The sequence below is a fragment of the Populus trichocarpa genome, chromosome 5 (genome assembly GCF_000002775.5).
Source record: "Populus trichocarpa isolate Nisqually-1 chromosome 5, P.trichocarpa_v4.1, whole genome shotgun sequence".
NCBI lineage: Eukaryota > Viridiplantae > Streptophyta > Magnoliopsida > Malpighiales > Salicaceae > Populus > Populus trichocarpa.
The window spans coordinates 19,355,735-19,373,245 of record NC_037289.2 but is presented as its reverse complement, the minus strand read 5'-3'; the positions used below and the strand labels follow the sequence as shown (position 1 = coordinate 19,373,245).

At 32.4% G+C, this 17,511-nt stretch overlaps 2 protein-coding genes across 4 annotated transcripts; one reads left to right on the top strand and one right to left on the bottom strand.

Annotated features, from left to right (window-relative positions):
- Positions 1–1,586: 1,586 nt before the first annotated feature.
- On the bottom strand, positions 1,587–3,638 carry LOC7492439 (probable indole-3-pyruvate monooxygenase YUCCA11). 2 transcript variants are annotated; one of them, XM_024600674.2, is made up of 4 exons: positions 3,030–3,638; positions 2,350–2,602; positions 1,990–2,096; positions 1,587–1,885 (listed from the first exon to the last, which is right to left on the bottom strand). In XM_024600674.2, the coding sequence occupies exons 1-4, from the start codon at positions 3,636–3,638 to the stop codon at positions 1,706–1,708; spliced, it is 1,149 nt and encodes a 382-aa protein (XP_024456442.1). In that variant the 3' UTR covers positions 1,587–1,705. The 2 variants fall into 2 exon arrangements, with proteins under 2 accessions (XP_024456442.1, XP_002306673.1); XM_002306637.4 differs by having other exon boundaries at positions 1,990–2,112; positions 2,369–2,602.
- An 8,048-nt stretch (positions 3,639–11,686) lies between these two features.
- Positions 11,687–15,248, top strand: LOC7492438 (probable protein phosphatase 2C 11). Of its 2 annotated transcripts, none has more exons than XM_006383546.3 (8): positions 11,687–11,993; positions 12,156–12,298; positions 12,427–12,525; positions 12,607–12,756; positions 13,097–13,183; positions 13,847–13,938; positions 14,131–14,202; positions 14,849–15,248. In XM_006383546.3, the coding sequence occupies exons 1-8, from the start codon at positions 11,944–11,946 to the stop codon at positions 14,975–14,977; spliced, it is 822 nt and encodes a 273-aa protein (XP_006383608.1). In that variant the 5' UTR covers positions 11,687–11,943; the 3' UTR covers positions 14,978–15,248. The 2 variants fall into 2 exon arrangements, with proteins under 2 accessions (XP_006383608.1, XP_002307471.1); XM_002307435.4 differs by having other exon boundaries at positions 11,690–11,993; positions 12,607–12,765.
- The last annotated feature ends 2,263 nt before the right edge of the window (positions 15,249–17,511 follow it).

The following is a 17,511-nucleotide window of genomic DNA, read 5'->3' as shown; positions in this document are numbered from 1 at the left end:
AAACGTCGTTGAAAGAAAGAAAAGTTTCTAGAGAACAACTCTGCTTGCCACTCATATTTGACCAGATCTAAAACCAAACATTGCTTGCCCTTATATAATTAGCACAATCACTCTCACTACACAGTACACACAAATCCCTACCTTGCTTTTTACAAACCACCTCCCCACCACCTCTACAGCCACCATAAGCCCACCATCACCTCCTCAATTTTGGGATTCAAAGTTCCTTCTCAAAAACGTAGAAGAGATTACAAAATACAAGAGCAATGCCTACTTTCACAACCACAACTATTATATCATCTTAAAGAAGCAACTTTAGTCTCCACAAACTCAAGATTAACCCAAAAACACAATCAAACATAGTCACAAATGGTAGTCAAATTTTTCAAACAACAGATCAAACCCTAACTCAAGCAGATTTGAAATCCCTCTTTTCCCAACTTTCAAAGCTGAATCAACTTGTTCCTCTTTTCATCGATTGAGACCCTGATTTATTCTCTATTCTCTTATCCCTCTTGAGAACCGGAAATCTCCCCTTAAAGGCCAAATTTTCTGTGAAGAGTCAAAGTTTTACAAGATTGAAGAGATTAGTTTTATGTGATTCTGTATTTATGTCACAAATGGTTTGACAGTAAAAAACTAAAACAATAATGTTTTATATATATAAATCAACCGGGTCTCATCTGGGTTTACCCGGGTCGACCGGGTTTTTCCGGATCAATTCCCTAACCGGTTTTTTCATCAACCCGGCCCGGTTCCAGCCCCGGGTCAGCCGCGTCCCAGATCGACCCGTCGGGCCGGGCCGGGTTTTAAAACTATGATGTTCCCAACCTAACATAATCAAGTACTTATTAGCATAGTTTTGAAACCCGATCCGGCCCAGCGGGTCGACCCGGGACCTGGCCAACCCGGGACTGGAATCGGGCCGGTTTGAAGAAAAAATAAAAGAAAGAAAAACCTGGATTGACCCGGCGACCCGGTCAAAAACTCGGTTGTGACCCGTTGGTTTTTGTTTTTTTTTTTTGCTAAAACGACGTCGTTTTGATTTAAAAAAAATTGACCCAGACGACTCGGTGACCCGGTCAAATTAAACCCAGGACTCGAACCTTAGACCGGTCCGGGTCCGAAAACTATGCTTATTAAACACCCCCACCAATCATCTCTGCTGCAAAAATTCTATGCCATAAAAAAAATAAAAATAAAAATAAAAATAAAAATAAAAAAAAGAGAGAGAGGCTTTTGGAAATGAGATTTTGACCCTTATCTCATCAGTCTTCGATCAGGTGTAAGCCAACAAATATATAGAACATAAATGGGGGCTGAATATAAAAATAGAATAAGGATGAACGTAGAGTTAAACTAAGAAATGAGGTCATAAATAAAATAAGTAAATATTTGAAGGGGCCTAATTTAAAAATAATAAATATAAGGACTCAAATTCTGCAAATTAGACATCCATTGATAGACTTGTGAAGTTTTTTTATTTATATTTATTTTTTTGGGTGGGGGTGGGGGGGGGGGGGGGTTTACAGAAGCAATAAAAGAAAAACTACCCAGAACAGTTGGGAGAGAAAGCAGAGCCGTAAAGGTAACCTAAAAGTAAACTATCGATAGCATCCAGGCTGGGGAGACGTTAATTAAGCACAGAAAAACCAAGCTCTGAAACCATGCAAAGCACTGAGCTGCCATATTTTTCAACCTTCGATCACTTCGAAGCTCCCTTCCATGCCAGACCGATGTCAGTGGCTATTTGTTGAGCATCAAGTGAAATGCCCATTAATCCACTCCGTGAAAACCCAGCACAGTAAAGCCCATTTCCCCCTTTCCAATGATTTGGAAAACGTAGTTTCGGCATTCCATTCTCATTAAAGAGGTCTTTGCCATCCTGAATGCATTGGCAGATAAAAAAAAAACTCATCAGAACGTTGTTATCACAGATTTAATTTGGATTATGCAAATATACTCGTATTATAATTAATATTCTATTACCTTCAGCCAATCCAGTACGGTGCTTCTATAGCCAGTAGCAAATATGATGGCATCATATTGCTTGCTCTTGCCATTCTCAAATGTGATTTCGGTTCCTTCTATATTTGCTATCGATGGAAAAACCTGCATCGACGACCACCATCATCTCACATGATCATAAGAGATGCATGATCCATGGCTTCTACTATTCTTTTTGTTGTTTGAACAATTTAAGATTTCTAATCGTCTCATGCATATAATTTAATCATCTTCTTTTTTTATAAACTCCAAAGTAATAATTTTTTTATTGCTTAATCTATTAATATTTCTCTGTTATTTCTTTTACGCTAGCTGATATGACAAGATATCTCTATAAAGAACAGAGCGTTTGTATGTATACCTGAATTTCTCCAGTCTTAATCTTTTGCACAGCCCCAACGTCAATTGTGGGCGATCTACCTGTTTTTGCTTTAATATAGAAAGGACCTTCAGTTGGCCTCTGAATCCCATATTTGGATGTATCCCCAAACTTAATTTTGCTGAGTGTTGTTGCGATGAAGTCCACTAATCTGCATGGGAGATACTTCAAGAAGCACATTCCAAGAAAAACAATTTCTTTGCTGATCACATGTACCTGAATATTAGATGAAATTGATATTATGGTATTCGGTTCAGAGGCAGATATTAATTTTATAGCAATAAAAACGCTTAATTAGATACTCTAACACCAGATATATACACGCAATTGATTTATTTATTTATTTATTTATTTGAGAATTAGAAGTACTCTTTTGTATATTATATATATTTTATTTTATTCTTCCTTTGCACAAACCTTTGCTGGCTCTCCATTTTTTCCCATAAAAAAACTGCAAAACAAAAGTTTTACCCGTATCTGCTTGATTTCACCTTGATTCATGGGATAAAACCATTATTCAAATTTTCATAAAAAAAAGAAGAGTGATTATTCAAAGCATGCATTTGCTATAAGAGATATATATTAATTGAAAAGGAAACGTAAAAAAAGGCTCAAGAGAGGAAGAGAGGTGGAGAGATTTTACAGGGCTACGAGCAACAATGGAGGTATGAGCACCCCAATAGAGCAAATCATAAGCAATCTCCATCCCAGAGTTGCCGCAGCCAACAACCAAGACATCTTTGCCATTGAAATCCTTCCCATTCGCATACTGGCTGGAGTGCATGTACATCCCTTCAAAGCCGTCGAGCCCAGGCACCTTTGGTATCAAACCTTCACTATTTTCTCCTGTTGCAACAACTAAGAATTTTGCAATATATACTTCGGTTGTATTTAGTTTATTATTCCTTACCACAATACACCATTTACTAGCATTCTTGTCATAGTAAACAGACTCCACATAACAATGAAATCGGGGATTTATGCCAAAATGCGATGCATAATTGTCCAAATAGCTAATGAAGTCGTTTTTAGGGACAAACATGGGTAATTTAGGTGGATAGGACATGTAGGGAAGCTCGCAAAATTGCTTTGCAAGGTGTAACTTTACACGATCATATGCCTTTTTTCTCCATAGAGAGGCATAACAACCCTCTCTTTCTAGGATAATGTTGGGGATATCAAGACGATTAAGGCATGCACTTGATGCGAGCCCTGCAGGGCCAGCACCTATAATGACTACAACTTCTTCCATGGATATTACTAAGATTTGTTTGGATTTCGGAGAGAGTAACGGTGTTTTGTATAAACACCAAGGGCTTGCATGATGGAACTATGTCGAAGGTATTGCCTTTATATAGTGGAGATTGTGTAACTTTATTTTGTTTTTATAATTGCTTCTATTGTTATAATTTGTGACTTTAATTTCTTTAGAGAGAGAGAGAGAGAGAGAGAGCAAAGTGAATATCTATGCTCCGAATTCCATCATTTATTTTGACTTGATCAGTGACATAGATTAGATAAGAAAAAATTACCTAATTATATCTTGAGTGAGTGGAGCTAGACAAAATTATTCTAACTGGAATTGAATTCGGAAATAATATTTGATAAAGCTGGCATCACTTCTTCTTCTTCAAGGCAATTATTACTTACCAAATGAATTTATAAATGTTTTTCTATTTGTATAGATTATTTTTCTTATGATTTTGACATTTTTTAAGATATGATAAACATCACAAAAGCACCGATATTAGAAGAATCTCATTCCTTGGAAGCATCTTACAGTGCCAAGTAAGCATGTATTAATATACATTTTCTTTTTGTAAATTTGGCAACATATTGTGATGAATAGGAGAACATTTACAGTACTGTGAAAACGTTCGAAGGATGGCTGTCTTGTGTGTACTTGTGGCAAGAAGGTGAATATGCTTGATGCCATATGGCTGACATGCTATACATGGTGATCTCATCACTTCTTTTAATCACCGGAAATGAAACTGAAAGCCATGCATGGAGAGGATTTACTGCCATTTGTAGCAGGGTGTTTTATCTCAGCCAAACTCCACAAAATCAGTTATATGTATGACAAAACACAGACTTCCTGAAATTATTTTGATGCTCTCCGGCCAACACTACTGATGAAGGATGATTATTGTGATCCAAATTCAATAAATTAGACTGCTAAAATGATGAGACAATTTTCGTATGAGTTTATACTTGGATAATTAATTTCTCGTGGGCATTTTAAGTCTCCATTTCTATATATATATTTTGTAGTCAGAGATCCTGCACGTTATAGAGCAACGAGACTTTTAGTGAAGAAATCTAGGTTGTAGTATTGTTTTCCTTTGGTTACGTAGGTGTAGAGGTACTAGGTAACTTGCATTAGCAAACTACTTCTCAACAAAACGGACGACAAAATTAGAGATCAGGTTTTTTTCTGGGGTGGGTTTATTTAAAATTGTCTTTGTAGCATTCTCAAGCTAACCAAAATATATGATTACAAACACAAAACAATAATAATAAATCCAAAAGCTCCTTTAACTAACCTCAAGCTAACCACTAATTAAATGTTATGAAAAATATATTCATTGAGATTGAAGCATAATTAAAGTTAATATTTCTGTAATTATGTAATTGATTTCGAGATTTTCAGCATCAATTTTTTTTTTTAAGTTGAATTGGGTTATATAGTTGTCAAGTTATTGAAATTATAAACTAACATAAATAACGAGAATATCATAACTGAATTACAACCAACACAAACGATAATTTTTTAGTTAAATATTGTTATATATTGATTTGGTTATATGGCTAAAGTAAGTATTAGTACCATCAATCTCACAATTTATAGCAATAAAGTTGAATTAATTATGAAGCAATCAAGATAATTAAATTCAAACTAACACAAGAGACAATGTCATATCTTAAATTTATTTTAATCAAGACTAATGGTTAATTACAATGTTGTGGTATGTTGAGTTTTCAAATATATTTAAAGTAGATATATTATATGTTGAGTCTAGTTTAGAAATATTTGAGACACGTGGCACTAGTTTTGTTTTTATGAAGTTATCAGCATCATTAAAAATAATTAAATGTAAATTAACACAAACAACAATATCATATATTAAATTTATTTTAATCAAGACTAATGGTTAAAAATTATGCTATTTTAGTATGTTGATGAGCTTTGAATCATATTTAAAGTGGATATATTATATTCAAGTCTAGTTTAGATGAAAATTTTAAGAAATGTGACATTAATTTCTTTTTAAGAAGTTATCAATATCATTAAATTATAAATAACACAAACTATAATATTATACTTAAGTTTGTTTTAGTTGAGGTTAATAGTTAATTAATGGTGCTTAGTATTGTGATTTGAGTCATATTTAAAATAAGTATTTATCAAATATAGATTAGATGACAATATTTATGAGAGATTAGGCATTATATTTTTTTCAATTAAGTTGGTTTTAAACACTATCAGAAAATTGACAAATACAAATGGACACACCAACAAAATATTTCTGTCGATAAATTATGGTGAGTTTTTCCGACATAATATGCCCTCGCAATATCTATCTGTAAACACCGATAAAAATATTTTCTCGATATATATTAAGGGAATTATAGTAGAAAAAAAATGAAATAAAAAAGCAAAAAAGTACGATGACGTGTCATTTTTACAAACATAATTACTAACAGATTTAAATTCATCAATGAAATTTGTTGATAAATCCGTCTGTAATATTTAATTCTACTATTAAAATAGTTTGAATAAATTTGAGTTAAATCAATGTTCTGTTATTTATTTAGTTTACATAATTAATTAATACATGTTGTTATTAATATTTCATATAGTTTTGACATAAGTAATGGATGATCGTTCATAGATGTATCGAGATTCACCCGAAGAATTGCATTGGATGGATTATTGTAATGAGATTCAGGGTTTTATTAATTATGCACTATCTAATCCAAGAAATATTAGTGGAGGCGGTATTAGATGTCCATGTAAAAGATGTAAAAATAAAAATGTTTCTTGATCTAGATGTTATAACGATGCATCTTCTATAGAAAGAGTTCATGGAGAGTACTTGTGTTAGTTTACACGTGGAGAACCATATGTTTCTCGTGAGACCGTGGTAGAAAAGATGGTTGAGTCAACTTATAGTTCTAATACGTGCATGAAGTTATAGATGACAATGGTAATCCTTATAGTAATCCTTATAGAATACGATGAGAATGAATCAAAGTTACGCCGGTTAATATTCAATAGTAGATAAAGAACCTAATGCAGATGTAACAAAGTTTTTTGATCTTTCAAAAGACTTCGGTGAATCATTATGGGATGAATGCATAAATCACAGTAAATTATCGGTCATTGCACAAGTGTTTACCATCAAGTTAGATAATGGGTTGAGTGAAGTTGGTTAGAACAAAATTGTTGAATGAGCAAAAAGAATTTTATTTGAAGGGAATAGACTGATAAAGAAATTTTATACTACTAGATCCTTGATGAAACTCATCGGTTTAAGATACCAGAAAATTGACATGTGTCCAAACTTCTACATGTTGTACTATCTTAAAAATACAGAGTTGACTATAACCCATTGGCCTAGGTTGAGGAAAGACTCTTGTCATACATAGAAAACTTATATACTTTCCAATCACACTTAAATTGCAAAGGTTATTCATATCACTAAAAACTATTGAGCACATGACATGACATCATTCACATGATGCGATGAATGGAGTGATGATGCACATTTCCGATGGTGAAGCATGGAAACATTATAATAGGGTGCATCCTTAATTTTTAATAGAATCAAGAAACGTGCATCTTGAGTTATGTACAAACAGATTCAATCCATTCGGGTCATTTATTGCTCCTTATTCTTCTTGGCCGGTAATACTCACGGTTTACAACTTGCCACCGAAGATGATTATGAAATCAGAGTTCATGTTTTTATCTACGGTCATACTCGGTCCTAATAGTCTGAGTCGAAATATAGATGTTTGTTTTTGTCCGTTGATTAATGAATTGAAACATTTATAGTCTTCCGAGGCTTTGATATATAACGTATCAAGGAAACAAAATTTTCAGATGAAGGTAGTTTTGATGTGGACTATTAATGATATTCCTGTGTATGGAATGATTTCGGGCTGGAGTACGCATGGAAAACTACTATGTCCATATTGTATGGAAAATAACAAGGCTTTCACGTTAATAAATGGCAGTAAAATCTTTTTTTATTACTACTAACGGTTCTTGCCAATAAATCACAAATATAGAAAGAACATAAATAACTTCTTCATTGGTAGAGTTGAAAGTGATGTTGCACTATCGCTATTGTCGGGTGAAGAATTGTATGACATGGTGTCGGAGTACGATGATATTGTGAGAAAGAACATAAAGAACTTCTTCATTGGCAGAGTTGAAAGTGATGTTGCACTGTCGCTATTGTCGGGTGAAGAATTGTATGAAATGGTGTCGGAGTACGATGATATTGTGTTTGATTTTCAATCCAGTAAGCGAAGTATTTTTAGAAACTTCTTTATTGGAAGACTAATCTCCTCCGCTATAACCTTGATGTCATGCATATTGAAACAAATATGTTTAAAAATATTTTCAAGACATTTAAGGATGTGAAAGGGAAGACAAAAGACAACATCAAGACTAGAATGGATATATTTTTGTTGTCACTGTAAAATTATAGAGTTGGTTTATGATGGGTCACATGTCACAAAACCCAAAACCAGTTTCGCCTTAGACAATAATACACATTTACTTATCTACTAATGAGTTAAGAGTCTATATTTTCCTGATGGATATGTTTTGAACATATCAAGGTTGGTGAATTTGGAGAATTGCAGAGTGTATGGAATGACGAGCTATGACTACCACATGTTTATACAAACACCATTCTACTAGTTTACCAAGATTTATCGCCAAATGGGATATGGAATGCACTCATGAAGATCAGTCACTTCTTTAGAGATATATGCTGCAATAAGTTGCAGACACATCACATGGAAAGGCTTGAAACGAATATTGTCTAGACAATCTGCAAACTTGAGATGATATTTCCTTCACCGTTTTTCGATCCCATGAAGCATCTACCCATACATCTACCATTTATGGAAAAAGTTGGAGGCCCAATCTAATATAGATGTATGTATCCTTTCGAGAGGTTAAGGATTACATATGCATCGTAATTAAAATTCTATTATCTATTTTTAAATTCAAAACATTCATTTAATTTCATGCAGGTACTTGTTCAACCTTAAGAGAAATTTTTTTTTTAAAAAAAGGTGGATGTTGAGGCTTAAATATGTGAGGCTTATATTGTTAAAGAGATCTCTCTCGTACTATTTTGAGCCTCACTTGAGAACAAGAATCAATCGCGTTCCAAGACATGACGACGGTAGGGAAGTGACTTTTACTCAAAGTGTAAACTGAACAATAAAAATAAATCAAATCTTACAATTGTATTGATTCCAAAGCTTTTATCTCCTTCAACCAATTATAAAGGTTCAGTCATGCAAGGCCATGATGAAAACCTGAACGAGTTGTTATGGAAGAGGAAAGAAAAATATATCCATAGTCCGATGGTTTGCTTCCATTTTAAATTTCATTCCCCGTATTAGAAACCCATAAAATTTCCTAAGAATATTCTAAATATTATCCTCACATAATAACAATCAAATCTGACTAGTTAATGAAAATATTAAACAATAAAGTAAAGTCCTAATATAATAAGAAAAGTGATGTTTTCAGTTGGAATTCATGCACCAAATCTAGAAGCTTTCAAAAATAAATCAGATCAAGTCTATATATTAGATTTGCAAGCCAAAAAGACATTACAATACGTTGGTGATACAGGTGCAACGACTTTATCCCCAATTTCAAAATTAATACAATCAGTATCTCTTAACACTTAAAACATGGAAGTTATAGACATTTTTATTGGTGTTCCATATCATTTTGATTCACCTGAATCAGAGCTCGTGTTAAAGAGTTATACCAGATTACAAACAATTATACCAGATTACAAAGCAGTGTCGAAACTATCCAAAATCGTTTAATTTTAAGATACGTTGCACTAATTTTTTTAATGAATTTTTTAACATAATTAAATTGTTTTAGTTGAGGCTAGTAGTTAATTACTAGTACTTAATTATTATTATGTTGAGTTTTGAATCATGTTTAAAGTGGATGTTTATTGAATATAGATCAGATGACAATTATAAGATAAGTGAGATAGTTCTTTCAGTTGAGTTGGTTTTAAAAAGGTTAAAATGTCTAAAAATATAATTAACATAAAACAAATAATTAAATTAAATCACTATCAAAACAAAAGTTACTACTTCAATATAGAGACAAGTTGATATTCTTGATCATGACTAAAGTGAATTTTTGTTTGTATTAGAAGATTAATTTTGAGTTTTGAAACAACAAAGATTTCAATTGAGTTAGTTATAAATAAATTCCACTCATAATTAAAGTAAATATTTGTCTAGATTAGATTATTCCCAAGATTTACAATAAAAAAATTATGTGTTCAATATAATTAAATAAAAGATGCAACTTTTCTTAGATATTTGTCAAGTCTAGTTTAGATGATAATTTTGAGACATATGGAGTGGTTAGGATAATTAAATTACAATTAATATAAATGGCAATATCATATTTTAATTTTATTGATAATTTACAAGTTTATAAACCCGCAACTAACCGATATTAAAATTCAAAGGTTTATTGAGATTCAAACTATATTTTTCTCCTGCTATGATAGTCAATATATATATATATATATATATATATATATATATATATATATATATATATATATATATAAGAAATTGATGATAAAAAAGAAAAGAAAAGGAAGAAAATATGCTTAGAAATAGTATTGGAATGTCAGTGACAAGGGGCCTAACCCATTTCCGAACCTGATTTGCTTTTCTTTTCTTTATTTAGATTCAGACCAGAAGACACAAATGATGAAAATCTTGCCCTAGGTAAGGGAAGTCTAGAGCTAGTAATAAAACCAAACCAAACTCAAATCTAGCTCATAAAATTATACTCATAGTTTTTGTTTTTGTCTTAGGTTATTACTAGCTCCATTGTGCACGCTCTGCTGCGAGCCAGGCTCATCCAAATGTTGCAATGAGCTTGCGTCGAACGATGGTCTACGAGGGAGAAAATTGAGCTCAAATGTTGTCTAGGATAGTTAATGCTCTCGAATTAGAAAGAAAATTGTGTTATGAAGGTAAAAGCAACCATTTATTGTAAAGGATTCATGAGAATATGTTTTAAAAAAGCAATAGGAAATTGGCATGGCATGGCATGATATTTGTGTCCATGTTGATCAATTATGTGCTCAGACCAATCAAACCCAAGAAAGAAATGACAGGCCCTGCACCATAAAACTATCATTATTAATAGAAAGAAGATTGCCGACAAAAAAAAAAAAAAAATACGGTGAAAAAATCTCTCCAAAAATCAACAATCTAGAAACTAGTCACCTGAAACATAGTTTTAAAATTCAGTTCGGCTTGGTAAATCGATTTGAGACTAGAACTAGACCGGGTTGAAAAAAAACAAGAAAAAAAAAACTCGATATGACCTGGCGGGTTGATCCGGCGACCCGATAAGACTCAGTCAAAAACCCGGTTGCAATCCGCTGACTTTTTTTTTTTTACTAAAACGACGTCGTTTTGATTTTTTTATATAAAAAAAATGACTCAGGCGATCTGGTCAAAATCTAGAACCCGAGTCTTGGACTAGGACGGATCCAAAAACTATGATCCAAATAATGAGTTCGAAAAAAACAAAACCAACACCCATTTATTAAAAAAGTATGTGCAGCACTCAGTGTACCACTTATTATTTGTAATGTATTTAAAAATAGAGCATTAGTTGGTTTTTAAAATATTTTTTATTTAAAAATATATTAAAAATATATTTTTTATTTTAAAAAAATTATTTTTAATATTAATATGTTAAAATAATTTAAAAATATAAAAAATAAATAAAATTTTATAAAACATGATTTAAACCGTGTTTCAAAACGGTGTCTTTTTTTAGTATAAGAGAAACTCAAACAAGATAAGAATGGAGAATACCCGACCCTGCTTATTCAAACCGGCAGCTGCCATTACTAGTCTGGCGCACTAAGGGGAATAAGGGCCCAAGTCCAACACCTGGAGATGGGCCCACTAGACTGGAGCGGATGTGAGAAAAGAGTTTAATATAAAATATATTAATAGACAGCAGTACAATATCCGGAGGAACGTGGAAAAGAAACGGCGGCTGCATGAGTTGAGATTCATTTTCCTTAATAACTACCGAAAAAGTAACAATATTTATTTTCTAACAACTATCTGACACCATTTCTTTTACTTTTCTTTCCTCATTTATTCCGATTAACTAACCGATCAATCTGACGGACTCCGCTTCTCCTCCTTCTTTCCCCGTCGGGGATGCCGTCGATGCTGGGCCTCCGCTCCCGTCGCCACCCCACCCATCACAATCAGAATCAAACATTATGATCTCTAATAGAGATCCCGATGCCATCTTTAGCGGCGGCGGGATCAGGTTTCCTCCCCTCCCTTCAATTCCTAAGTTTACTTTTTTATATATACTGTGCTCTTACTTTTGGGTTCTGAACTAATCCCATTCGAAATATCGCTCATAAGTATTAGATTATGAAAATTAAAAGTAAATATTTTTCAATTAAGCTGTTGTTATGGTTTGCAGTTTTCTTAACGGAAGCCGGACTGCCAAGTTTAATTATGGATATTCGAGTTTTAAGGGTAAAAGAGCTTCCATGGAGGATTTCTATGAGACAAGGATTTCTGAAGTTGATGGTCAAATGGTTGCCTTCTTTGGTGTTTTTGATGGTATATGCCTTAGCTTTTCATTTCCTTAAATTCAGATTGTCTTTTTTCTTTCTTTCTCAATCCATCAAATCAAGAGTAATTCTTGTGTTTTTAATTGAATGGGTACTCGCTCGTGGTGTTTTATTTAGGTCATGGAGGTGTTCGGACTGCAGAATATCTGAAAAATAACCTTTTCAAGAATTTGAGTAGCCACCCTGATTTTATCAGAGACACAAAGACAGCTATTGGTATGGAATATTCTGCTAGAGATTTTATATGTTGAATGAGTGCAATATTGCCTGATGTTGATAACTGGTATTTTATTGCAGTCGAAGCATTTAGACAGACAGATGCAGATTACCTCCATGAAGAAAAGGCCCATCAAAAAGATGCCGGGTCAACTGCGTCAACTGCTGTGCTTCTAGGGGACCGGCTGCTTGTTGCAAATGTTGGCGATTCTCGAGTTGTTGCCTGCAGAGGTGGTTCAGGTTGCTCCTTTTCTTTTTTTTGGTCAGGGCTGTGACATATAACTGGTGATAGTCTAAGAATTCTTATGGTATTGTCAATTCTAATTGAGAAGGGGATTGACATGAAATAGAAGTAGGAATTACGCAAACTGGTTATTCATTCTTGAGTAAACATAGGTTGATGAATATTGGTGCCAAGTCAGTAAAATGCTTTTACGAGGTCTTTTTAAGGAAAGAGTTCCAAAATGTGTGCTTGTGACTACAAGAGTTGTTTTAGATAGAGCATAGTGAAGAATTAAATTAATGAATTGTATTTGAATGTTGTATGACTGTTGTTATATTTTATTTGCAGCTATCCCGTTGTCTATTGATCATAAACCTGATAGATCTGATGAACGCCAAAGGATTGAAGAGGCTGGAGGTTTCATCATATGGGCAGGTGAAACTCGATCATCTTGAGTAATATGTATTCATTTATCATGCATTTATCTGCATTTGTTGAATGCTTGTGCAGAATGAAATTCTCCATGGATGAAAATGTTGTTATGTCAGTCAAGATGTGCAATATTGCCATTTCAGCCTACGGGTGCCTTCTTAGCAAAGCAAACTTAAATTTCTATTATCTCATTAGTTTCTCAGGAGACTGGAGATGGACTGCTAAAACTCTGCTCTGCTTGATTTTCTACTTCTATGATTTTAACCCTTGTTCAGAGTTTTATGAACAAGGGTTTAATATCAAGTTGACATGTAGATCTTAGCAGTGAATTTGGCTGTGTATGCTCTTGCTTTTACATGGAGAAACATAATTTCAATGTGCTGGCCTTTTTCTTTTTTTCCTTGAATATGGGTCTCATACAGTAGATTTTTTCTTGATTTATTTTTAAAAGTTATAATTTGGAACCATTTTTTAATTCAAAATTTTTACAACCGATGCATGTTGGGAGGAGAAAGCTTTGCTGGTGCTAGTATTTGGTTGGAGGAGAGGCAAACGATTCTATTATATGCTACCAGTTTATTTGTTATGCTTAATCTCATGATTTTGATGAAGTACTGGTCAAAAGCTTTATGATAAATATCTCTAAAATGTTGCTAAAATTGCTAGGAACTTGGCGGGTGGGTGGCGTGCTTGCTGTTTCTCGTGCATTTGGGGATAAGCTACTTAAGCCATATGTGGTTGCTGAGCCAGAAATTCAGGTAGTTTTGGGGAGCGAAAATAAACACTTGCTGGTTCTTCTGTTTGTATGTGTGATCGTGTTGTCATTTTATTCATTGTGGAAGGATGGAAGGAAAAATAGCCGGGAAACTGGACTTCACTGCCATTACATGTCTGTTTGCTTCTCTTGTTCAATTACACTTCACTCATGATTGTTTCTGTCCAATGTTTAGGAAGAAGAAATTGGTGGTGTTGAATTTATAATTGTTGCAAGCGATGGGCTATGGAATGTCCTATCAAATAAGGTCAGGCTTTTCTGCTCTTAAAGGGTTCTGCTGTGAAATTAAAAAACAAAATTGTTTGAAGTCTTTCTTAGTATTGAAAATTATTGGTATCATTACTATGCATGAAGAATATTATATGCATTCAAAAGGCTCTGAGTGCTCAGAATGCATCTGGGGGAGGATTAGGTATGATTGGAACTTAGCTGCACATGCACGGAGTCTACTTAACTAGTGTTAAACAGCTGGGATGAGATTGGGTCTTTTTGCCTCTTGGACTCGGTAATTGGTTCTTTTTCTCTCCATCTTCCTGGATGTCCTGAAACAGAGCGGGAACACTGTGCCCTTTCTATTTATTCCCACTTGCCCACCTTATCGTGCCCCCTTTGTCCTAATTTATGGTACCGAAGGAACCATTAGACTCAGAGTTGGACCAAAAGACAATCTTTTATCGATGGTGGAATTTTTAATATTAACTACAACTTTTATGATTGAAAATTCAGTTAGGATTTTTGAAAATCAATGTTTATTTTAGTGGTGAAGCAATATTTATTGTTAACGGAAGTTGGAAAACATGCCGTGTTCTTTTTTTGGTACCGGATTGATTGAAATAACTTTGCTGGACAAGTTGAATGTAGCATGTTAACGAGCTAGCTCTGTATGCTTTCAGGACGCAGTGGCACTAGTGCAGGGCATAGCAGATGCAGAGGCAGCGGCAAGAAAACTAATACAAGAAGCTTATGCACGAGGGAGCCATGACAACATAACCTGTGTCGTCGTCAGGTTTGATAACTCATGAGCAGGCACATAAAGGTCCTAATTTATCGCTAGTGATGGCACCATCAAGTAGTTATCTAGTCCATCTTTGTTTATTTAGCAGATTTTAAAGTACATCCTAGTCAGAAAAAGAAGAAGAAGAAGTTTATACTAGCGAATTTGTTAGCCATTCGTTTGGACAGTGTTAATTCGTCGAAAACTGTTACGGGCTAGCAGCTGGGTTTTCTAGTTGCTGGTCCTGATTGATGCATTAATACACAGGTCTGTCTCGGGTGGTTTCATAACGTAAGAAACTGGCCTTGTCAGGAGGTTTTTCGTTGGTCTGATTAATTATTCCACGAGAGCCATTTACACATGAAAGTTATATTTTCACCGATAGTGTTGGTGGTTGAGCGCATGGATAAGTCCGAGACTCGACTCTTCCAGTGCATCCATGGAAATTAAACGAGGGAAACTAATAAAACGGACCTTTAGTTAGTATAACCAGTGGTTTTGACACGTCACGTGATTCACAGTGTTTTTGTTTACAAGATAGTCAATACCTTCTCTATTTATTTTTAATAAATAATTCCAATCAGTTTTTTTTTATATATGAAATTAATTATCAACAAATATATTAAAAGAAATCAGTCATTCATTATGCTGTCATTATTTGTGCTCTCACATCTCACTATTTATATCGCTGTTATTTTACAAATATCTTTTATTTTAGGTCTTTTTGGGTTTGGTTGCCAAGCTCTATTTTCATTCATTTTGCATGTTATCATGTGTGAGAGATGCAGCACATCATTTCGGTGTTTAATGGCAATCAATTTTGCATGATTAAATGTCTAATTATTGTAAAAAAAAAAAAAAAAACAAAGACCAAAATTAAAATTGACAAAATTTAAAAGCTTTTTCCCATGTGTGTTGTTTACTAAACTACTCTTTAGTCCTTGGATTTTTACTTTCTTATTATTTGGTCCCTTTTATTTTTGGATTTTCATTTAGATATCAAAGTTCATTTTTCTACGTTCTAGTCCCTAAGTCTTAAGAGATGAAGAGAAAGTCGTCAAAGAATTTTAAGAGAGGGATGAATCCATTTTTCCAACTCATGCGACCCTTTAATTTTTTTAATTTTGATTATTTTTTCTTTTTGTATTTTATAATTAGGTTCTTTTTAAAACTATTTATTAAAATTATATTAAAATAATTATTTAATTATGTAATTATTTCCAATTAATATTAGCGTCTATTATAATAATATTAATAATATTTTTGAATAATTATATATGAACCTTGAATATTCAATGTTATTACAATTTTTTTATATAATTTTTCTCGAGTTTATTATTTTTATATTTTTTAATAGATTCATGTCAAAACTATCAATTTAATATTATTTTTTTGTTTTGTATTAATTTTTTTTTAAGATTATGATAAATTGTTATTCTAAAAACAATACTTCTAATAAAAAAGAAGAAGTAGAGAAAACTCATTAAGGGTTTTGATTAAAGATATACATCTTTTTATCTTTATTTCAGCCAGTTGAATGTTTTTGAATATTTATTTAATTTTTTTCAGTTTTTATGTAATAAACAACATAGTTACAAAAAACAATTGTTAAAAAAATTATTAATAAAAAAGGATAATTTATACTAAAAATTATATTTTCTCTACATAACTTAAATCATTACTGTTCTGATGAAAAACATTAGTTTTTATTACCATATAGTCTCATACAATGTTAAATTTATTTTATTAAATACACACATTGAATTTATAATTTTTAATTTAAATACACACAATGTTAAAAAAGGTGTGCATTTTTCAATCATTACTTCTGACGAAAAAGATGTATTTTTAATAATATTTTTGTTTGGTTTCGGCTTAAATTTAAAGTTTAAATGATAACTCAATTAAATAATAAATTTTCATGGTTTCAATAATATTAATTTATAGATGTTTAATTGCATTTAGTTAATTTTTTTTTCTAAAATAGATATTGATCTTCTTAAATAATTTTTTTTAAATTTCATTATGCTTTGAAGAAGTTATTATAATTTGTCTATAATTTCTTTCTATATATTTTATATAAATAAATTGTATTTGTATGATGCACTTATAAAAACAAAACTTATTTGTTATTATAAACGATAATTAATATTTAACATAAAATAAATAAAAACATGTAAAATATAATGGATAACTAAGTATCAAATATTTATATTTACATCTATTTTTGCTTGTTAGAAAGGTTAGCTTCTTGTTTTATTATTTAATTAGTATTAATAATTTTCTTTTGATTTATAATTTTATTTATTTTTAATTTATTTTATTAAGTACAAACAATATCTTTTTATTTTTTTTTATTAAGGAACATCTTTCTTTTGTATTAAAAAAATAATTTAAAATTCTATTCACAGTATAATGCGAGTGTTTCTTTAGATGATATTGCTCCAAGATTAGAGAGTTTGTGAACAGGGGACTCTTCAAGAAATCAAAACATGTTTGACTGCCAACAAATCTACATTTTACTTGCAAATTACTCCCCACCTCACCCGAATAAATAAATAA